The sequence below is a fragment of the Ictidomys tridecemlineatus genome, chromosome 10 (genome assembly GCF_052094955.1).
Source record: "Ictidomys tridecemlineatus isolate mIctTri1 chromosome 10, mIctTri1.hap1, whole genome shotgun sequence".
NCBI lineage: Eukaryota > Metazoa > Chordata > Mammalia > Rodentia > Sciuridae > Ictidomys > Ictidomys tridecemlineatus.
The window spans coordinates 70,851,524-70,874,968 of NC_135486.1; the positions used below are offsets into that span (position 1 = coordinate 70,851,524).

A 23,445-nucleotide genomic window follows, 5' to 3' on the forward strand; every position below is an offset into this window, starting at 1 on the left:
CTCTGCCCCAAGCCTTTTACTTGCAGAGGGCAGGTAGTGCCCAGCCCAGCACTGGCTGGAGACAGATGGTGCAGCTGCGGGGTGGGACCTTATTTGGAGGCAATTTTTGATCTCTCCAAAGGGTAGGTTGTGGCCTTTGTCCAGAACCACATCTAGAAGGCTCCTCATCACCTGGAGGCCAAGGAAGCTAAATCAGAGCAGATGAGGCTGATTGGGGAATAAGACTTCATGCATCACTCTCCTTCAGACAAGCTGAAGGTCATCCAATCACTCTCCAAACTAGATGTTCCAATTTATTCCCCATTAATAGTTTCTAATTGTCCATAAGGTACATCAACATTAGAAAAATGTCAGATCTTTCAACATTTTTTCAAGATGATGGTATATGGCATCATTTTGGTGAATTAAATATTCATTAATTTGCATTTCTTGTGAATGTAAATGTTTTTCTTACCAGCTCAGTCTGCGAGCCATGGGGTATGACTAAGGAGTTTAAAGGCCTCATTTATTTGACAAAGGGAGATCCAAAAAGAGATGGTGGAATAGATCTTATAACCCAAACCACAAACTCACAGCAATAGGAAGCTGAGGGGATTTTTAAAGCAGGATTCAGTTTATAAGAGTCACACAGAGGGGCTGGGATTGTGGCTCAGCAGTAGATCCTGGGTTTGATCTTAGCACCACATAAAAAAAATAAATAAACAAAATGCGGTTTTGTGTCCAACTACTTCTAAAAAATAAATATTTAAAAAAGAAAGAGGGGCTGGGGATGTGGCTCAAGCGGTAGCACGCTCGTCTGGCATGCGTGCGGCCCGGGTTCGATCCTCAGCACCACATACAAACAATGATGTTGTGTCCGCCAATAACTAAAAAATAAATATTAAAATTCTCTCTCTCTCTCTCTCCTTCTATCATTCTCTCTTTAAAAAAAAAGTCACATAGATATCTGTCTCTCTCTTATAAAGACATTTGACCCCTTGTTGCTCCTCCACACATTCAATTTTTATGAAAAAAAATTAAATACCCAAACACATGATAACAGCTCATTCTATTCACTACCCAACATGAACAAATAGCAGCATTCTACCATGTTTATTTATTATCATTTTTTAAGATGGGAATGTTGCAGAGTTAAGTTTCCCTTTGTTCTTATGCATAGAGATATTCCATTCTGACTTCCCAGAGCCAGGACCAGGACACCAGGTGTGGTTTCCATATGTGTGCCTCATATGCATGTATTAGATGCTTGGACTCTTCCAAATTTAAATTTATGCAAAAGGTTCATACTGTAGGAGTTGAAAATGGAGTTCAACCGTCGTTAAGATTACTGTGATCCACTATTCCTCTCCAGTATCAATCCGTCTTCCTCACACAATGATGGAATCTCAAGAGGAATAAAACTATTCTGTGCAAGCTAATCCCTGCTGCTAAACTCTGTTGGCTTTGCAGACATAAGGCAACAATGAGTTCATGAGGAGTTATAAAGCATTGGCAGGCCTGAGCCAACCCTCTCTGAGCATTGGCCCTAATGTTAGCTCTCCAACTCTCCAGAAAACCCATCTTCTGAAAAGACACAGTACAACAAAGGAAGAAAATCCTCAACCTGCATGCCTACAGCAACTGCATCAGACACATGATTGCCTTAAGATTCCTGGAGACTACAGATTTCTTTTCAATGAGCCAGGGTGGAAAAAGAGAAAGTGAAAGCCACATGTTGTGGTCTAGACTAGTACTTCCCTGAACTCAGGAGATTTGCTCCTGGGATTTTTTTAATACATCATGGAGTGAAGACTCAGAACCAGAGAGACTCTCTAAAGACTGCATCATGAAGAGTGGAAGAGTATGGTCATGCTCTGAGATTAAAATAAAAGAGTAGAAGAAATGAGGCTTGATTTCCTGCACCTAAATTTACAAATCAAATAAAGACCCCTTCTGCCTTGAGGAAGTGATAAAACAGGGCAGAACAGCTCGAAGTGTCCTCTGCATGAAAAAACAGAGGAAGGCAGAAATAACAAACCCCTGTTTTTTCATTCTTAATCATTTAAGACTTGGCCATTGAAGCTTTGACTAATCTGTGAAGTAGCTAATACCCCCTAAAAACTCCTGTTCTTTCTTAATGAGGCCAACCTCCTGGAATGAACATGGCTTTCTCCATGTTTTATGCGAAAAACAATAGACCATAGCTTGCAATTACCTCCTAGGAGACTCTGAATGACGAAGGGTTGCCATTTCACTCTGATGATTGTCTCCTTTGCAAGATGAAGATTTTTGGACTGGGTGCCATGGCTCATGCCTGTAATCCCAGTGACTCCTGAGGCTGAGGAAGGAGGATTTTGAGTTCAACCAGCCTCAGCAAAAAGCAAGGTGCTAAGCAACTGAGACCCTGTCTCTAAATAAAATACAAAGTAGGGCTGGGGATATGGCTCAGTAGTGGAGTGCAGTGAGTTCTATCTCAAGTAACACCCCCTTCAAAAAAAAAAATTTGTTTTGGTGTAATACAACTTGTCCTATTTTTGCTTTTGCTTCTTATTCTTTGGGTGTCATATTTAACATGGCTAGTAGATATAAGAGAGATCATTTGTCAAAAGGGTGTAGGCAAATTCAAATTCTTGGTGAATGCAACTGTTATAGAAAACAGCTTGGAAATACCTCCAAAATTAAAAATAAAACCAATATATGATCCAGCAATCCAGCAATCCCATTTCTAGGTATATATTCAAAGGAAATAAAATCTGAATCTTAAAAAGAAAAACAACAACAACAAAAAAAAAAGGTTCATACTGTAGATAGATGTGTGGCAACTTTTTTCATCCACCATTATATTTTTTTTTAGATTTGCTTACGTTAAAACATGTAATTCTAATTCATCTTAAATGTTCCAGGATGTAGACATTATGCAAGTACCTTCTACAACTTAGTCCCCGCTGAACACCATCTTTCACCACGACAAATATAGCTGCAGTACAAATCCTCATGAACATCTCCTTGTGATGTCATTAAGGTATATTTATATCAGAGTAGAGCTCCTGGAGACCTGGGCTAAGCACACTTTTAACCATGCTACCATCCAATCACTCTCCAAAATAGATGTTCCAATTTATTCCCCATTAATAGTTCCTAATTGTCCATAAGGTACATCAACATTAGAAAACTGTCAGATCTTTCAACATTTTTTCAAGATGATGGTATATGGCATCATTTTGGTGAATTAAATATTCATTAATTTACATTTCTTGTGAATGGACATTTGAAGATTCCACTTTCATAAATTCTCTGTTCATCTTCTTCGCTCAGTTTCAAATTGGGTTGTTAAATGTTTTTCTTACCAGTTTATAAGATCTTTTTCTATTTTGATTACAATTATTTGTCATTTGTATTGCAAATGTCTTCTCCAAATCAAGTCAATTGCACACTGAGTTTCAAAATGCAAACTGTAAGGTTTTCTGACACTAGCATCCCCGAAAGCCATAGGATCTATAAACATTAACAAAACCTCAGAAGTCATAGCCACATAATTTTCACACTTGAGGAACACTTTTCAAAGTATCCTTTAATCATCTAAATTCAGCCTCATAAAAACCTACGTGGCTAGCAGGGGCTCATTTCCTCACCTGTGGGGAGGAGGCATTGGTCAGTAGTTGGTCAAGATCCTTTTAATGATCTAGGTCTGACCTGTTATTCCAATTTGGCAGCTGGGACAACCCAGGCCCAAAGGAGTAAGAAAACTGTCTTCCATCACAGCCCTGTATAAGGTGGAGAAGCTATACCTTAGTCATCTGGCCCCTTATACAGGAAGTGAACCGTCTTCATCCACACAGGAGGAAGCCTATCCAGTGTTTCTGCCCCAGAAGAAAAGGGTCACATGAATGCAAGGCACTTTATTCAACCTTTTATTGAGCACTAAGTTTACCGGCACCTGAATATATTAAGATTTATACCATCTGGAGATGATACCAGATTTCATTACTAAAGGGAAGTTTCTATTAGAGATGAAAGAGGCAGAACCCAATGCTTTTTAAAAATTATTATTGTCATTACATGCAGAAACATTGATTTGTTGAGAACAATTTCCCAGTATAAGACAAAGCTTCACCATAACAATGGCTAAAACCTCAGAGATGGAAACACCCGTGGCCACCAGCCTGAGATGCTTCAACAGCTCTGTGGCCTGACCCAAGAAACCATGTGGGCAGATGATCTGGTGGCACCACTGGCCTCACCGTGTCCAGCTCAGTCTCCTTCTATTCCACAATGTGGATGGGAGGCTCAGGCCAGCCTGGAAGTGTCTGATGGCCACCTTGCCCCCATTTCTGGGCATGCTGGCTTTAGAACAGGCATAGCTCACATGAGCATTTCCAAGTGCTGCTTCCTGTTTCCCTAGAAACCAAATATGTCTAATTATGCAAAATTCCAGAGTTCAACTCCTGTCGTACATATTCTTTTTTTTTTTAATTAAGATACAGCATGTCAGCCAGGCAAATGTTATCTGAATACAATACTTAATATTTCACCTCGTAGCCTGAAAACTAGAAGGACTGGTTTCTATTACTATATGACTATTTCACTTTCTTTTCCTGCCTTGCCCCGTGAGTCTCATTCCTACTCAGTTCACAGCCCTGGACCAGTCTTACAGATGACATAGGTTGCATGAGCATCTGCAAGATGAATGAGTAAATAGGTACTGATGCTCTTCAGGGAAGCCACCATCTCCTGCCAGTTTTACTGCTTTAAGGAGTTGGTGAGAAAGGGTAGAAGAATTCATTTGGCAACTGTAGTAACAGTTGAAAAATAGTCCCTAAAGAGTCTCCTAACAGCCCTTTACAATGGGAATCACCAGCCTTGAGAATGTGCATGAAGGGTCTTCCCATCACCTATTGTTTTTATGGCTCATTGACAAATCCTTAGTGTTGCAGCCCATACCTCCTATAAAGGCTCTTCATCCTACATAAACTTTTTAAAAGAGTTGAGACTTAACATTAAAGACAAACTTCCTAAGAAACACTGCTAGTTGGGGGAATTCAAAGCTAGAGCCTTTCCCCACTATGACCCGTATGAAGCCCCTGAGTGGTGGATACACCTGGGTGCAGGTAGGCCTTGGAAAGCGCCAACTGCTGCCCCCCAAAAAAATATCTAGGTGGCAAGACATCACCATAGTGGTCATCCCAGACCACAAGATCAAGTGCTAGGACTTGGAGCTTCTATGGCATGCCACCCAGACACAACAGCATTCCCCGAGTCCCCAGTCCTGCCTGGCCTCCCCTGTCTGTGCTCCTTGAGTCTCCTGTCCTGAGCGAGCCTTTGAGAGAGGTGGGTAAAAAGAGGAAAATTGGACACCTGGGCTCACACAGAGGGACAGCACCAGTTCCAGAGGACCAGAAAGGGTCATATCCACAATTATGACCTGAGACAGGCCTTTCCAAGGCCTTGGAAATCTTCTCTAGGATTTGAGAGAGAAGACCAAACAGGACAGCTGAAAGAGACTCAAAGAATGTTGTTCAATCCTACAGCAATCACGGTGTTTCAGACAAGCAGGCAGAACCCTCTCCAGTCTGGGACTGGGCACAGCAAGGGTGGCAGCCCAGGATAGTGGCCAGCCCACCCCAGGCCATGCTCCTGAAGCTCAGTTGTAGCAGAGATAATCGATGAGCCTGGGAGGGATGTTCAACTTTGCTATTTTCTCCAGTCCTCGAACACCGGTGGCCTTCCTTAAGCTCACTCTGCAGAGTTGTGACAAGGTCAGAGGTGTCTCTGGAAAAGGGAATGAGGAAGTATAGGAGGTTAGTTTCAGCAAGGAGCCTAACGTCCTTCAACCTAAAAGACACTAAGGCAGAATTGGAAAAGCCTCCCTGTCCCCTGGAATTAGAACGTGCCTGCATGCCTCCTCAGCAGAGTTAGCAGAGAGGATGGCCAAGGACTCAAGGAAAGAAGACCAGGAAACAGAATGCAGGGCCCCTGGGGTTTCATTTTGTGGTTTTGGAGCTTTGAGCAGGGTGTTTGTTTTTGTTTTTCTGAACCACTGTGAACATTCTCCACACAGATTTGTCAGCGAAGAACTAATTGGTAGCTGTAGTCCCATTTGTCAAATAGCCAGACAAATGATGCACAGCTTCAGGGTTTATTCTGGGGCATGTGCTAATGGCTGGCAGCACTGCTCCAGGCTCCAGGTCCCAGGCCCTCTTTCCCCAGTGATGCCATGGGCCATAAAAAACATGGGAAGAACTGGTGTGCCTGCACAAAACAGCTGCTGCTGATGGAGTACTCTAATGACATCCCAGAGGCAAAGAACAGGAGCTCAGGACCAACTACTAAGTTCTAAATGGGAGCTCAGGGAGAACTGGCAGACTAGCCTAAGGCCAAGGGTGGAGGTAAGGGTGCCTGTAGGTGGGGCTCACTTTCGTAGTACTCAAAGCACTTGGCTGGGGCGCTGCTGCTCCACGTGTAGTCCGAAGGCTTCTTCCCACGGTTGTCCCGGGCATAGATGTTGCCTCCAAACTGGATGAGCATCTCGATGAGGTCCACATTCTTCACCTTGGCAGCATGGTGAAGGGCCGTCTCATGAAGTTTTGCTGCATTCACATTGGCTCCTGGAGGTCCAGCACAGAGAAAATGTCAAAGGAGAGAACTTGAAGCCAAGAGAAAACTAGCTGGTACACGTGGCACCACGTGCCAAGCAATCCCCACCCAGAAAGCAAAATCAAGGCAGACTCCTCCGTGGCTCTTCAAAGATGCTTTTCAAACTCCAAGGGTAAAATTACTTTTTTTTTCTCCTATGAGAAGGCAACAATAGTAAGTAAAAATAACTGGAAATAGAACCAAAAAGAAGAAAAAACAACAGGCTTTCTTGTGAGTCAACTGTCAGTTCTGATGCAATATGCCCTCAGAGGGCAACAGATGTCTGGAATCTCAGCTGAGCCATCCAAGTATTCTTGTGTCCTGAAGAAGTCACAGTGCTCCCTCCTGGCACGGGCACACCAGGCTCAAATATATAGATCCCCTAGCATCAATAAGTAATCCCTCTAAGTGACAAATTCAAGCCACAATCATAAAATTATAAAATATGGCAGCAGTATGCACTCAAAAAGTATTGAAACATCCTGCTTTCTGATTTAAAATATTTTTAACATCCTAATGAAATTTAAGAACTGTGTTCATGCTGCTAAGAATACAGCAAGCACTCCAATGGGATAGAACAAGAGATGAACACTTTTCCCATTTCTCACAGTCAAAATTCACAGCCAAAATTCAGAGCTCAGGTCAGGAAAAATATCCGTCAATCAAGAAAAAGGCTAGACTAGTGAATTTTTTCCTCCCCAGCATTGGGAATTGAACCCAGGGCCTCATGATTTTTAGGCAAGCCCTCTACTAATAAGCTACATTCCCAGCTCCCCACCCCCACTACACCTTTTTTTTTCATTTTAGTCTGAGATAGGTTCTTACTAATTGTCCAGGCTGCCCTCCAACTTGTAATGCTCCTCCCTTAGCCTCCCAAGCAGCTGGAATTCAGCATGCATCACCACACCTGGTTCAGATGACCTATATACTTAGATTGGCACAAATGAATTACAAAAAAGTATATACAAAAGTAAAAATTAAAGAAAGATTCCCCCTATATTCAACCACTAAGTCACATTAGGGATTTTCTTCCAATGCTTGCTTATAAGAATAAATACCCTGTACAATCATAACTCAAATGTAAATTTTAATGCTAAATGCACACTAAAATGTCCTCAGTATAAGGTCTATAGTATCTAAAGTGTAGGTAGCTTCTCTCCTGTTTTAATTCTGTCAATATTCTTGCCAGCTGGGAAGGAAAGCAATTGTCTCTATTTAACAACGGAGAAAGAGGCACAAGAGAAGCAAAACTATACTCCCAAGGTCAGAGAGGAAACTGATGCTTGGAAAGAACCTAAAAATGATCTCTGCTTGCCATGCTATTTGCCACAGTGACTCCACAGATGAGGCCCAGGTGAAGACTCTTCTAAAGCAGCCTTCCCAAGATATACATTGGGGTTTGTGTTGTTTGGTTTTTGTTTTTCTGCACTGGGGATTGAACCCAGGGGCGCTTAATCCTCAGCCCTTCTTTCTTTTAATTTTGAGACAGTATCTCACTAAATTGCTAAGGGCTTTACTAAGTTGCTGATGCTGCCCTCAAACTTGCCTCAGCCTCCCAATTCACTGGGATTACAGCTGGGTGCCACCACACCCAGCACAATGGGATCTTTCTAAAACGTGCACCTGGCATCATGTGACTGGGTGTTAAAGGAAGAAAGATGAATAAATGAGGAAAGAAGCTGGAAGCCTCAGTGGCTGTTAGAAACACCAACCCAGATGTGCACACAGCAATATGGAATTTGTCTTGAAAACACAGTGCTGGATGGAAAAAGAGACATATATAGCCCCATAGCATTTATGTCCATTAAAGATAAGTACCGCAACTGATAATGTGTATCCTACAAACACACAAAGAGAGAAAACATATATGGATACTCATGGAGGGACAGGGACGGAGGAAAGAAAGAGGAAGGCAGAGAGGAAGGGAAGGAGAGGTTCTGAACAAAGTGACTCTGTGCAGCGCAATAATGATAGCATGCCTTGAACTGAGTAGTATGAGACAGAAACAGAGAACAGGGATGCCGGCAAAACAACCGGTTTCATGTGGGCAACTCTCAGCGTCATGCTTCAGAGAAAGGGGTCATTACCAAAGTCCTGACTTCAAAGCGAAATAGGATCAAAGTGGATTCAGAGTAAGAACCACAGCCGGCAAAGTGAAGGGACTAACACACCCTAGCATGCCACGAGCCGGCACAATTCTGGAACATAAACACAAATAGCTCAATGCAAGCTTTCTGCCACGATAGACGGGAAAAAAATCATGATGAGGACTGGCTGAGAAGGTAGAAACAAAACAGTCCTCCTTTAGCAACTTCAAATGCTTCCAGCAGAGTTAAATATTTACTGGCAGTGCTAAGATCAAAAAATGACATCCCCAAAATAACTGGACTTTCACCCTCACCATTCCTCCTCCTTTGCAAATAGAATCTAGTTCCTTGACTTGGTTGCACTGCTTAACGGAGAACAAAAAGTATATCTGTCTCGGTATCCACCCAGTGCGACGTGGCAGCTCCACAGCTCGGCTTGCTCAGGATGGCGCTGAAATCACAGTGGAAGTGCTGCATGTTCTTCTAGAGGCTTGGAACATGGCTTTCCTTAGATGTTCCAGGGAAAACCAACCCCAACAGTTCAGAATCATACTTTAAGACGATGCAATTTTGAGTATGTAGCAGTATGCTACTGCTTCTTTCTACTTTTCTGTGAGTTTGAAATGTTCCACAATGAAAAACTAGTTTTTGAGGAAAAAAATTATAATAATCCATTTGATCCAAGAAAGGCTGTTAAAGGAGACCATCTGAGAAAATCAGAATGGCCACAGAGGATCACACACAGAGTTGACTGTGTGAGTATCAGCAAGCATTGAGCTAGCACTGAACACTGCAGAGGCTTCCCCAAACCCTGGTCATCTGCAATTTCCCAGGAATATGGAAACTCCCTTTAAAAACTACAGGGTAAGGGCTAGGGATGTAGCTCAGTTGGTAAAGTGCTTGCCTCCCATGCACAAGGCCCTGGGTTCAATCCCCAGCACCACAAAAAAAAACTAGTAGGTAACCTTTTTTAAGGCTATAGTGGACATTATGGTTGTCCCCTCTTCCTTTCCAACTCTCCTCCACTGTGGCCACTTGGCAACATGAAGTGCGGGTACCGGGGTGGAGTGAGAGGACCCACCTAACCTCAGCTGCAGGTGTGAGTGCTCACTGGTTTTATCACCTACCACTACCACAGTAATTAGTTCAGGTGATCTGGACTAGAGCCAATTAGATTTTGGACAAGTTGGGGACAAAGGGATCAGTTCGGGTTTGGACATGGGATCCAGTTTGGGCCAATGGAACACTAGGGGAGGATGCCAGAGACATCTGGAAAGGAGACTTCTCACTCTTCTGAAAAAGCTACCAGAGCTTTAAAAAGTACAGTGTTTAGATATGAAGCCTGAATCTACTACAGCCACCTGACTACTACCCCAGGATATAGCTAATACGTAGGGAAACAGAATTGCAAAACTCAGAGAAATGGAGGTCTTAGTGATAATGTTAAACCACCAAGTCAAAGTGACCCTAGACCTGCTCTTCTTCTCATCCTTTAAGTCCCCTGAGCCAAGAAGTACCCTTTATCATTTCTCCAGTTGTTCCTTGTTTTCTGATTACAGCCAGCTTTCCCTATCCATGGGTTCTACATTCATGGATTTAACCAACCAAGAATCAAAAATATTCAGAAAAAAATGATTGTATCTGTACTGAACATGTAGACTTTTCCCCACCTTCGAAAAAGAGTGAGCCTTTCAGACACGTTGGTAATGGTTGGATTACAAATGATCCATTCTCTTAAGACTACAGACTCCACGTCCCATTTTTCCCTTGTCTCTTTTGGATTCAGACAACAATGCTATCAGGCAGCAACTGTGCATGATTGCCTGTGTCCTCTAAAAATAGTCTTTTGCATTTGATGAGCACCAACCACACACCAAGCACTGTGGAGACATGATTAAGACTCCTCCCAATAACCCTGCAAAATAGATTTTGTTTTTCCAGTTTTATAGAAACGGAGGCCAAGTCCTCCCTAGCAAGTATGAGAGCCAGCTTCAAACCCTGATCTGTTTGACGCTGCTGCACAGCTCTTTGCCAGTCGCAGCATGGCTAAGCCATTCATGCAGGTAAATACTAGCTCAGATAAGCCACCCACGTGGGTAAATACCAGTTCAGGTGATTAACTACGTACGCACCTGCATTGAGAAGCACTTTGACACAGTCCAGGTGCTCCCGCGCACAGGCAACGTGCAGAGGGGTCCCAAAATGGCAATCATGCGCTTCCAGATTGGCCCCGACGTCAATAAGAAGCCTCACACATTCAGAACTCCCTTGGAATAAATGGAAACATCCATGAATATGTGCATTGGAAATAATAAGCATGGCAAACATCAAATGGAACAGATGGCCCTGTGGCTGTGGGCATCCCAGTCCTGCCTCCTGGCTGAACTCATTCAGCCTTTGCCACTATTCAGGTAGCCCAACTTCTTTCTGGCTCCTCTTTCTGTCTCCAATGCAGGTTTGGATCAAGGGCCCTCTGCTCTCCTCTCCTGGCACATCTGCCCCAGACTGCATCTTCACTTTTCATATAATTACCTCTCCATTGTTGGTAGCTACCCAGTTTCCACCTCTAGCCCTGAAACACAACTCCACAGCTTCAACTGTGCTGGCCAGGCTCACCTGGATGCTGTGACCACCACACAGTCCTGTCTCTCCCCTTCCCAGGGGTCCTGCTCCTGGCCAATCCCTTTCAGCCCGCAGAATGGCTCCTAGCTCAAACTTGAGCCATATTTGACCCCATGCAGCTCTCTGTCACACCAAGTCCTATTAATTCTTCTCCAAAACCTTTTAAATAAATCCATCCCTTGCCACATTCCTACTCTAGGCTGTGAACGCTTTACACTGGATCAACTCACCACTCATGCATGCCTCATGCAGCGGGGACGCTGTGTACAGTGGGGGATTGACCTTTGCCCCATAAGACAGCAAGAGCTTCACACACTCAATGCTGCCAGAGGCACAGGCATCGCAGAGAGGGGTGCTGCCGTCGATGTTTCGAGCATCCACCTCAGGGGGAATTAGAAACAAGTGTCAGAGGGCACAGCAAACATGTGCAACTTCTTTCTCATCTTGATGTGCACTCATCTTTGCAAAGACATGTCTTAGAAGCTGGTTTGCTATTATGTACCAAGGCATCAGCCAGACAAAGAAGTTCAAAGATAAAGAGATGCTGTTGGAGGAGGGAATGCCCATCAGCATCCCAAGCACAGAAGTCCTCCCACTGGAGGTTCTTTTCTCCTGGGGCAGGAGAGACCTCTGCCTCACTGCTATCTCAAATAACTAATAAGCACAAAGCAGGAAAGTAGAGGCTGAAGTTGCCAGCTGCGGGGGAGGCAGGATATAAAAATGGGTTTTAGCTGAAACCTCCACTAAAAGGAGGCCCAAGACTGCTTAACATGCCTCCTCTAGTGCAAAAATCATGGGCCAGCAAAAGGCAACTCCCTAAATTGGCAAACTCTACTTATAATTTGTCCAAATTCAGCTTCTATGTGCTGAAACTTGTTCATTGCAAGCTTCTGGGAAAAGTAGATGGTACATCACCTGCACTTCTTTCTACCTGCCCCCCGCCCCTCCCCAAACTCTGAGACCAGAGCCCCACATTCCTTATTAGTCCACTCAGTGGGGGAGGGGGAGGGAATCTGCCAGCTCCCCAGAGCCAGCAGCTAAACAGCCAGGAATTCTGCCAACTGGAAAACGTTGGCGCCTTCAAACCAGCCATCGAGTGAGTACTTACACTAGGGAAGGCACCAAATCAGAATTTTGGTTTTGTTCCTTTTTTTTCTTCCCTCTACCTCCAGAGAGCCAGCCTCTCAAACCAGTCATTCTGAACCCTGGAACCCTGCTCTGAGCCCAGGCCCCCGTTCCTCTCCCAGAGCAGAGCACCCCCACCAACAAACTTTGCTAAAACCCCTCAGAGCAAGATCACTTCCTGGCACTCTGTCCTCAGTGCACAGCACACTTGCTGTGCCTCCCTCCTCCCGAACTTCCAAGCACACCCTGTCGAGTCTTCAGGCCTTTCCTTCCCAGCCTGCCTCAAAGTGTCCTGCATATCGCTGCTTTCCCATCACATAAGGCAAATCCCAAGTCATGTCTTTCCCTCCCTCCAGAGGTCTCCCTATTCCTGCAGCTGCAGCCCAGAGCCACTCACCTGGGCCCCAGCTGCCAGCAGCAGCTGCACGCACTGCGCCTGGCCCTGCAGACTGGCCGCGTGCAGTGGCGTGATGGAGTCCACCGTGACCTGGTTGACGCAGGCGCCGCTTTCAATCAGCTGCTGCAGCTGCAGGCTCTCTCCCCGCTGGGCTGCCTCGTGCACCGGGGTGCGCTCCACCCAGAAACCTGGAGAGGAAATGAAGCTAGCGCTAAGACCCTGACACTTGATCCCTGACAATAAACACACAAAGGACTCCTGGGACCCCCTGACACCCCAGGCAGGATACCTGATCACATAATTGGTCTCAGGACTCTAGTTAAAATTCTTGAGCGATCCCCACTGCCTGGAGGGTGGAGTCCAAACTCCTTGGTGAGGCATATAAGGAAGTCAGTGGACCTCGCCCATCTCTGTGATCCCATCTCCCTGGAGTAGAGCCCAGGTGGCATGCATGCATAGCTCCTGCCTAACGTCCATTCAGCAGCTCATCAAGATGGAATTAATACCCTCTGCTACCATATTCAAAGACAAATAAGATGCAGCAATAGGTAGTGCAGAGTCAGGAGCAAAGAAAATGTAGAAACAATCCAAATCATGGTCACCATGGTAGTGGAAGAACCTTTCAAGTAAGGAGAACTCAGACTTAGACTCTCCCAAGTTCCCAGGGACAGGCAGGGGAAGCATTACAGAGGAGGGGAAGCTGTGGTTATCCAGGTCAAGTTTTGTTTATCCATCTCTGTGTTCCTAGCACTTGTCATGGCCTATGTCTCAAAGAAGACGTCCATGTCCACCTACTTGGTGAAGACTGCATGAACAAATGAATGAATCTAACTGAATTACTAAAATGAATTACTAATAAACATTTTAAATGAAATTTTAGCTTTAAAAAGAAAATCTAATTTTATTTCTTTTTCTTTCTTTTTTTTTTTTTAGCTGTAGTTGGACACATCACCTTTATTCCGCTTGTTTATTATTATTTTTTTTTATTTTATGTGGTGCTGAGGATCGAACCCAGGGTCTCGCACCCAGTGCGAATGGTGCGCTCTACAGCTGAGCCATAATCCCAGCCCTTGTTTCTTTATATGACTTCTCTTTAGAGGAAATGCAACTATTGGTAACCATACTTTCTAGCAAATAAACTTCAGCTGCCCCTGCTGAAGTGGCAACAATTGAGAACAGAGATAAGAAGCAGCATGATAAGAAAAAAAGGAAAGAAAAGCAGAAAGAGAGAAAAGAAAAAAATTTCTCTCCATTAAAGGGCATAGTCAACAAGGTGAAAAGGCAACCCTGAAATGGATAAAATATCTGCAAATCACATATCTGATTAGGGGTTAAAGTCCAGAATATATAAAGAACTTCTACAACTAAACAACCAAAAAGCAAATAATCCATCTGAAAAGTGAGCAAAGAATTTGAAGAGATATTTATTCAAAGAAGACGTAAAAATGTCCAACAAGCATATGAAAATAATCATTAAAGAAATGCAAATCAAAAACCACAATGAGATATGTTCTCATATCCATTAGGATGACTATATCAAAAACAAAAATCAAAAAATCAAAGCTAAGTGTTGGCAAGGATGTAGAGAAAATGGAACCTCCGTGTGCCATTGGTGGGAATGCAAAATGATATAACCCTGTGAAAAATAATTGACAATTCCCCGAAAAGTTAAACACAGAATACCACGAGGTCCAGCAATTACACTTCCTGGTATATACTCAAAAGAACTGAAAGCAGAGATCTGAGATACTGGCACATCCATGTTTATATCATCATCATTCACAGTAGTTAAAATATAGATGTAACCTTAGTGTCCATCAAAAGATGAATGGACAAGCAAAATGTGGTGTGCACATACAATGGAATATTATTCAGCTTCACAAAGGAAGGAAATTCTGACACATGCTACAACATGGATAAACCTTGAAGGCATTCAGTGAAATAAAACAGTCATAAAAAGACAGATGCTGATGTTTTCATTTGCATAAGGCCTCTAAAACAGCCAAAATTAAAGAGTCGGAAAGTAGAATGATGGAAGATTAGTGTTTAAAGGGTCATCCAGTGAGTTTTATAAGATGAAAAGAGTCCTGAGTGGGGGGTGGTGACGATTATACAATATGTGACTGTGTTCATGGCACGGAATTGTATACTTAAAAATGGCTATAATGGTAAATTTTATGTCTTATATTCTTTACCACTATTAATTTTTAAAAAAATTAAAAGAGTAGCAAAAAGATGGAGGAGGACCTGGGGCATAGTGAGGGCAGTCGCCTACTGATGGCTCTCTGCAGGAGACAGCTCTACAATGGGAGTAGGAGGGGGTGCTTTCTGCCTGGGGTGATACCCCCAAGCCACTGGATGGCCCTTCTAGGGTTGTAATGCAAGGGAGAGGGAGCAACTCCCTTCATGAAGACCAGCAGCCAGCAATGCAGAGATGACATCCAAGGGACAGTCCTGGGACAAGGTAACCTTAAATCTATCCCTGAAGAGTAAGCACAAGAAATGTGGCTAACTAATAGACTGACTGGCCAGACCTGACCACAGCCTGGAGTCTGGACCTGGTGTGACAGGATATTCCCTCCTCCCAGCACTATCTCCCTCAGGGAGTAGTGACACCTTGGAAACTTGAGACCCTGCACAGTTCTGGCAAGTTCTCTCTGGGGCTAGATTCCTCCCCTAAATCCCTCTCAGTCACAAGCTCCCTCTCACCCCTCTCCCTCTAACACAGCTAAATCACAAGTTGGTCATGTGGGCCCTGCTCACAATCCTCCAGTGGCTCCTTTCTCCAGCGTAGGACCTGCTTGCTGCTGTGACACAATCCTGGCAGTTTCCCTCCCCGCCCTACTCTTCTCCAACTGAGACAGAAATTTGGGGTTAAAGGAAGATACTGAGTCTCAACTGAAGTGCCCATTGAAATGCAGGAAACACCTAGGAACCACTGAGATGCAGAAAGCAACCAGGAACAATGGCAACCCCCCAGCGACTTGCCCACCGCCTGTGCCCCACCTTGCCCTCCCACAAGAGGGTGGTGCACAAGTACAGGAAAAACTGGCTAAGAATTGTGTCAATCCACCTTGGCTTCACCTCTAGTCGAGACCCCAGCAACTGTCCCACTCTAAATATTGAGACCCCCACACCACCTTTCTACCTCAAGTGTGTATTTCTTGCTTTACCCCAAAGGTGTTTCTCTTGAGGTAGCCCCCCTTCTCCCTTGAATACTCCATCTACTTGCCTAAATAAACATCATTCTGTGCCTTTGACTGGCATGTGCTGAAATTCTTTGCCATCAAAGAATTCCGCTTGTCCAGAGCCACATTCCCCCTTCACTCCCGGAATTCTGCATGATCCTTCTCGGAGGCTTGTCCTCTCCAGTGACACAATATCTCTGAACTCCTTCAGGTTCCGAGTGTCACACAGTGTCAGGCCTCTGTGGTGCTGTTCTTCCGCTGCCTGAATTGCCCTCCCTCAGTCCCCCAGGCCCCAGGTCCACCTTCTTTCCAGCCTAGTGACTAAATTCCTTCTCTACCACTAAGGCCCAGAGGAATGTCTGCACTTTCAAGAAGCCTCAGGAGCAGCGGGTCGTTCACCCACCCTTGCCCTTCATCTCTGTACAAATAGCTAATTCACATTCTTCCCTTCCTGCCTAAGGCAGTCCTTGGGCACCTTGGAGATGGGATCATGGCAGATTGGTGTCCAGCTCCAGCACAGACCTGACACACAAGAATCTGAATGAATAAATATTCCCCAGAAGCATCTTTTACTTGCTGGGCTGAGCTTTTTATCCCTGCAGCTAGTTCTATCCCTGTTCAGCCAAACCACAAACAACTTCCAGCCCCTTACAAATCTACCCAATACCAGACAATAACCTGAGACAACAGGGTTGTACTTGCAGACTCTGGCCAGCCAGCCATACTCAGGAACTGGTGCGTCAATTAAAGAAGAATTTGTGTTGTAACAGGAGAGGAGGCTGTAGCCAGGGCAGGGTGTGATCCAGCTCGGACTGCTGGATTCCAGTTGATTCCTGCCTCTCCCCTTCACTGCAGTTCAGAGTCACGGAGATGCTTACATTGTTCCTCAGGTCACCTGTTGCTTGTAGCCCCACCCCCACCCCCAAAGAATGGCTAAGCAAAAATCTTTGCCTTGAACCTAGAAAGTTCCATGAATGTCATCTACATATCTACTGCCAGATAACTGCTTAAATTCTCACATCTGAGAGTCAGGCCCAGGACCAAGCCTGACCCTCCAGATTGAAAAGCCCTAGCTGAGGATATCAGGCTGCTCAGTCTGCCCTTGGGGAGCTGATGGGTACAGTGACCAGACCCAGGAATCACCCACTGGTGAATTCAGATCAGTCTCTGTCACTAACAACTGGCCCTGTAACCTTGGGCAACCCATTCTTCTCTCAAAGCCTCTGTCTCATCCCTTATAAAATGGAAATATTAATGCCCAGATCACAGGGTGGCCGAGACTGAATGGACTAACACCTGGACATTATTTTATACAGTGCTTAGCCAACTGAAACCACTCAGCAAGTGACAGGTGCTGCGATTATTGAGGAACCCTTATTATCATTATTACTATTTCTGAGTCCTGCTTGGAGCTTGTGTGCCAGTTCTCTCTGTCTTTGTTCCATAACAAGCCCCACCTTGTACTGAGTCCCAGTAACTCAATCCTTGTTGGATCCCCAGCAGGCAACTGACTGAGTCCCTGACCAGTTTACCTGCTCAGTTCCCACCTACTCAGTTTCCGGGTCCCCTGAGATCCAGCCCTGAATCTTTTAAAAGTGATTTTGCTGGGGCCAGCTCCCCAGATCCCACTGCTAAATAACTAGGAATTCTGCTGACCAGACAGCCAGGAAATGAGTATTTATACCAGGAAAAAGAGCAAATCAGAGTTTTATTTCTGCTTCTTTTTCTTCGCCCATCCACACAGAGAGCCAGTTTGCCGGCACCTTGTTGAGTCATTCTGGAGCATAGAGTCCTACTCTTTGAGCCCAATCAGTAACTACTCAGCCCAGGCCAAGTCTACCCTTCCAGAAAGAGCCCTACAAGCAAATTCTCCAGAGATCATCTTCTATGATGTTCTGTCTGTGCCCACTCTGGTAGACCTAACTTGACCATGACCATGATCCAAGCCACTCTTCTCCCAGCTCAGCCTCTTCATGATCAAGAGACCCAAGGACACCTTCAACAGAAAGCTGATCCAGCACTATGGTTTTGAATTGTTTTCAAATATCCAAGATGCACTGTTAAATGTTGTACAGGCTGGGAATCTTGTTCAAAATAAGTCACTAAAGGAAATCTGGGGTCCCAGCAAAAGAACAGTCATTTCAGAACTGAACACAATAAGAGGGTTCTAGTATAAGCCTTCCCCCCACACACAAAAAAAAAGTTCTTGAAATAATGAGGGCTCTCCCACATGCCCCATCAATAAATGTAGTTAGATGTAGTTAGATGGAAGTGGACCCCTAAATGCTGGGAAACCACCACAGAAGCACCAAGATTAAGCACCAGAAACTGCAGGGGATGGCTTTCTGAAAGGTCTCAATTGGCTCATCTTTAGCTCTCAGAGAGAAGTCTGGTATGCTGCAGACATCTAAGTGCTGCAGTGCTGCAGACATCTAAGATCTGTGCACATAAAGACAACTGTTAGGGGCTGGGGAGGTAGCTCAGTTGGTAGTGTTTGCCTAGCATGCATAGGCCCTGGGTTCAATCCTCGACACCACCAAAAACTGTTATAGCTGAGAGGACCTCTGACATCTTTTAGGACTGACACTCCCAGGAAAGGACTGCAAGCACACCATCCTTTCATTGCCACATGCTCCCCAAACTGCAGTACAACAACCATAAAGGAATACAAGTGCAGGTGGGGAGACCAGCCTCTCTGTCTTCATGGATTTAGCCCTGGGCATTTATGGGTTTATCCTCTCTCCCCAGAGCTCAAGGATGACAACACCAACATGGAAGAATCATTGTGGTAACTAAAGACAATATGTGTGCTGAGAAGTAGGTGCTTAATAGTGTTGATCATCATCACCAAACTTTAATCATGCAGTCTGCATTTAAACTTTAACAGACCAGAAATTAGCAGGCACCTTGATTTCCAACGGGGAATTGAACCTAGGGTGCTCTACCACTGGGTTACATCCCCAGTCTTTTTCAATTTCTATTTTGAGACAAGATCTTGCTAAGTTGCCCAGGCTAGGCTTGAACTTGTGACCTTCCTGCCTCAACCTCCTGAGTAATTGGGATTACAAGTATGCACCCAGCTGTCTTTTGTTGCTTTTAAAGATGTTTTCAACCGTGTCTTTTAAAGTGTTTTAATTATGATTCCTAAAATAATCTTTTGTCAGTAGTCTTAAGATCAAATGACCTACAGTATGGTTTTAGGATGTGTTTGATGAGGTTAAAAATATTAAATATTTTTACCTTCTTGGAGAAAACAGTCTAAACTGAATAAGAGTGGGAAAAAGAAAGTGAAACACAGTAAATGAAAGTGAAAGACAAAGAGAAAGGAAGTAAAAATAGATGGCCTAATGAATAAAAGCCAGAAGGAAGGAAAGAAGTTCTCTGCTTAACGGAAAAGGAGCCTTCTACAAAGACCTTGAGGAAAATCCACCTTATTAGACACCTTCATCTCCAAACCTCGCTTTCCTCTCCTCCTCACTCACCCATCCAGCAGCCTGCTACCTCTACTTCCCTTGCCTTTGGCCACCCCAAGACACTTACCAAGAGAGGTTCCCTGTCCCTTGGTTCCCAAGACCCAACAAGGCACACTGAGCCTGGGTTTTGCCTTAGAAAGACCCGAGCTCTGGTCCTAAAGGGAAGCTATTCATTTTAAATCCACTAAAGCCTCAGATTTCTTCTGACTGGCGATATAGTTTCACAGGACCATTTTATGAAGAAAATAAAATAATGATTTACATTATTTTGCCCATGAGAGTGCTCAGTGTTTGTAACGTACTATTATTTCCTTTGATACCTTTTTTGGCCCTAAATAAGTTTTTCTGGCTGTTTGTTAACAAGTTTTCTTTTGAATTCCTATTTTAGAATAAACTTCCTGCTCAGGAGTGGCGTTGTCGCTGGGTGGAAGAGCCCTTGCCTCCCACATGCGAGGCACTGCATTTGATCCTCAGCACCACATAAAAATAAATAAACAAATAAAGATATATTATGTCCATGTATAACTAAAAAATATTAAAAAAAAAAAAAAAAAGAATAAACTTCCTGCTCAAAGTGTGTTTCTCCTCCTTAGAAAATGCCCTGGATTTCTGCCTTATTGAATTCTTTTTTCTCCCCGCCCCCCCCCAGAAGTAAAGAATGTTAGAATTAGATCCCCAAAGATCTCATTCCATTGAGGGCGAAAGAGAAGGTATAAATCCACATAAGCAAAGAAAAATCAAGCAAGTTGGGAGACAAAAGCTGTGGGATGAGTTTGAGAAAATTTGGGAAACTGGACAGCAGACATGTGACAATACCTAAATTCTTTGTGCTTATTGAAAGGCCAAAGTGTAAGACTGTAATCAATACCTCTGTGAGATGTTATATTAAAAATATATAACCTCCCCCAAAATATTTTGCAACAACCAGGCACTGTGGCACAAGCCTATAATCCCAGCAACTTAGGAGGCTGAGGCAGGAGAATCACAAGTTCATGGCCTGTCTCAGGAACTTAGGGAGCTCCTGTCTGAAAATTAATAAAAAGGACTTGGTATGTGACTCAGTGGTAAATCACCCCTGGATTCAATCTTAAGAACAAAAATAAAGTAAATAAAATTATATAACAATAAATTCCTCTATTATGTATAATGTACTCATAAAAATTTTTTTTTAAATGAAAAATCTAAATGTTTGGTTAGAGTACACCACAGATCAGAGAATTTGAGGTCACAATGCTAAAGTGGGTTAAAGCTCCTATGGTGTCCTCCACCTCCACTGGGACAGCAATATTGTTTTGTATCCAACACATTCAGCTTACTCCTTAGGGTTGGTCATTAAAAAGTCAGCAAAATGTGTTTTTAGAGAAATATACTGAATTAAAATATGACACTGTCAAAAACAGCCATGAGTCCAGGGGTTTAGAAATCAGTTAACTAAGAACATACCTTTCTTCTACTGATAAATCCTTTAACTATGCAGAAAACATGCTTGAAGTGCCACCATACTATTTTGAATCCTCTACAAAATAAAATGTGTATTTAAATAGGCTTTGCAAGGAAGGAGAGGAGAAAAGGAGGAGTACTGGAAACTGAATTATAGCAAATCATATTCCATGCTTTTATAATTTTGTCTAAATGAATTTAAATGTTATGTATAACTAAAAAGAACCAATAAAAATACATGGCATAAAAATAAACAAATAAGTTTCAGTGGTTAGCTGTTCACAGCATATTCAATTGAACCAATCAAACACAGATCACGCTGTCAGGGTCAAAGTCTTAAGCCTGCCTACAATGAAATGCCAAGAAAAAACAAAAGTTTTATTAAATGCTTTGACTATTTTGAAGGGGGTTGTTTCTCAAAAACAAATAATATCTGTGCCTTGCTATCTCTGCAATTTCTTTTTCAAATAAATTTACCCTTATGACTTTCAGCTTTCATTTGCATTAGTTTTTACAAGCGTAAAAGTATTTTGGGGCATTTTAAGGCTTTTTTTTTCTTTTCAGGCTTCAAAGTACTTTCTGCGTTTATTTCATTTGCCATAATACTACTTCATTTAAAAAAAAAAAAAAAGGTTTTCTTCCCCTTATCAATGTCCCTTTGCCTCTCTTCCATTTGAGTCTTGAGGGACCCAAATGACAGCGTGTATAACTGATACTCGCTTTATCACCGCGTGTGCTACGGGGTCCCTCATTCTAGAGTCAATTCCCTGCCACAGCCGGCCACGTCCATAGGATGCTTGTGACACTGAAACCACGGTCTCGAAGGCGGCTGGGAGGCGTTGAGGCTCCCACAGAAGGCTCATACGTACCAAGTTCTTCCCCTCACGTGTACAAGGACACCCCACCACCACCACCACACACCCCTCACCTTCCCCAATGTGCGCAAGGCTCCGGTGGGTTTGGGGTTCTGAAACCTCACACTTGGTGCGTCACACGGATGACCAGCCCTTCTTGGGTGAAGGTGCCGGACACATAGCGGAGACTGAGATGCTCAAGATCACCAGGACCCTGCTCTATTCGCGGCCCACCCACCAAACGCCCCTGACCACCAACTCCGAACAGAGCAGGTCACCCATCTCCGGAACGAATGCCATCAGATGCGCCTCTTGGGTCCCCTCTAACAGCTGCTCCCACAGTCCCCGCTCTTTCGCCAGCAGGCGATTTCTTCCTCGCGCCCGCGTCCTCCGTGCCACCCTGCTCATACCCACGTCGCCCAGGAAGCAGTTGTCAGCAGCCTGCGGCTCCATGCGGCTCACTGGCTGGGTGCCGGCACTTCGCGGCCCCGCGACTCCGGGCGCTGGGACCTGATCGCAGACCTGCCCTGCTGCGCCGGGCCACTGGGCGGAGCCAGCCTCGGAGCCGGGCGGTCAGCTGCCGGAGGTGGCAGCGCGCCGGGAGTTGTAGTTCCTACTGTGTTGACGCGATTCCCCACACGGTGGCCACCGCCTGATGCCAACCCTGAGTCCCCCTCCGCTAAGTGCCCCCGCGCTTTGCCAAACAACTGAGGTGTATACTTGCATGTGCGAAACATATCAGTGTGCAAAACACTCGTTCCCGTGTAAACGTTTGCCTGTGTGGAAATTTGTCCATGTGCAAACCGTATGAGTGTGCATGTGCAAAGCATGATCTGCGTGTTTACGTGCAAAACATGCATGGCGCGCAAAACGAGTGTCCATGTGAAAAATGTGTCCAGCTGCCAAAACTCACTCTGAGGCTTTGCACTGATCGCATTCGGTTCACTTTCACGTAACTCTTCCCTTCAGAACTCTTCCCTTTCTTTTGTGTTAGCCACAAAAAGACTGGGAGGATCGCAGATTTCACAAAGCAGCTCAGCACTTTATTCAGGAATAAAGTTTCACGCAGGAGAAGGGGATGCAGGGATGAAATGACGCCATGGTAGGACCCACTTTCCTGGTGGAAAAGGAGCCCCCCAACAAAGAAAGGGCCTGGGCTTAGATAGGTTATTCTCAGAGGTGGTCTACTGAGCATATCAATTTTCTTTGGGCACCCAAGAATTTGGAGTTAGTTCTATCAATGAGTGAAGGAGTCAGTGCTTAGGAATTTAGGGTTTGTTTTACTGGGGAAATTTCTGTAATTTATTGTACTGGACCTGATGGAGGACCTGGGGTCAGTGATTAGTATCTGGAAAGAATTTGTTCACAGGAGGATAATGCTTCGGTCTTTTCCCAGAGACTGTCTTTCCAGGTTTGATGGACACCTCTTCATCAGGGTTTGTTTTATCACGGGGGTGGAGGGGTGGAGGGGTGGGGGGTGGGGGGGGAATGTATAGGGAAAGGATCAATGCTCTCAATGTATGGCTTTCCTTCTCACCCCCCTTTCCCGGGGTCTCACTACTTTGGGGTTTGTCATTTTCCATATAATATTTTATATGAGATTTCAAATCATTCAAGTCTTTTTTTTTTTTTTTTTTTTTTTGTATC

At 44.3% G+C, this 23,445-nt stretch overlaps 1 protein-coding gene across 1 annotated transcript; it reads right to left on the bottom strand.

The window, feature by feature from the left end:
- Nucleotides 1–4,009: 4,009 nt before the first annotated feature.
- Nucleotides 4,010–22,363, bottom strand: Asb13 (ankyrin repeat and SOCS box containing 13). The gene is made up of 6 exons (XM_005320311.5): nucleotides 22,209–22,363; nucleotides 12,844–13,031; nucleotides 11,552–11,702; nucleotides 10,832–10,966; nucleotides 6,393–6,584; nucleotides 4,010–5,748 (listed from the first exon to the last, which is right to left on the bottom strand). Exons 1-6 carry the CDS (start codon nucleotides 22,249–22,251, stop codon nucleotides 5,621–5,623), a joined length of 837 nt encoding a protein of 278 aa, XP_005320368.1. The 5' UTR covers nucleotides 22,252–22,363; the 3' UTR covers nucleotides 4,010–5,620.
- Nucleotides 22,364–23,445: the final 1,082 nt, after the last annotated feature.

Excerpts from the sequence above, each read along its gene's own strand:
- Asb13 (XM_005320311.5), bottom strand. The coding sequence starts at position 22,251 with ATGGAGCCGCAGGCTGCTGACAACTGCTTCCTGGGCGACGTGG. Across the intron at positions 6,585-10,831 it reads CAAAGTGCTTCTCAATGCAG|GAGCCAATGTGAATGCAGCA; the intron begins GTGCGTACGTAG and ends CTGGACCTCCAG. Across the intron at positions 5,749-6,392 it reads GTGCTTTGAGTACTACGAAA|AGACACCTCTGACCTTGTCA; the intron begins GTGAGCCCCACC and ends TCCCTTTTCCAG.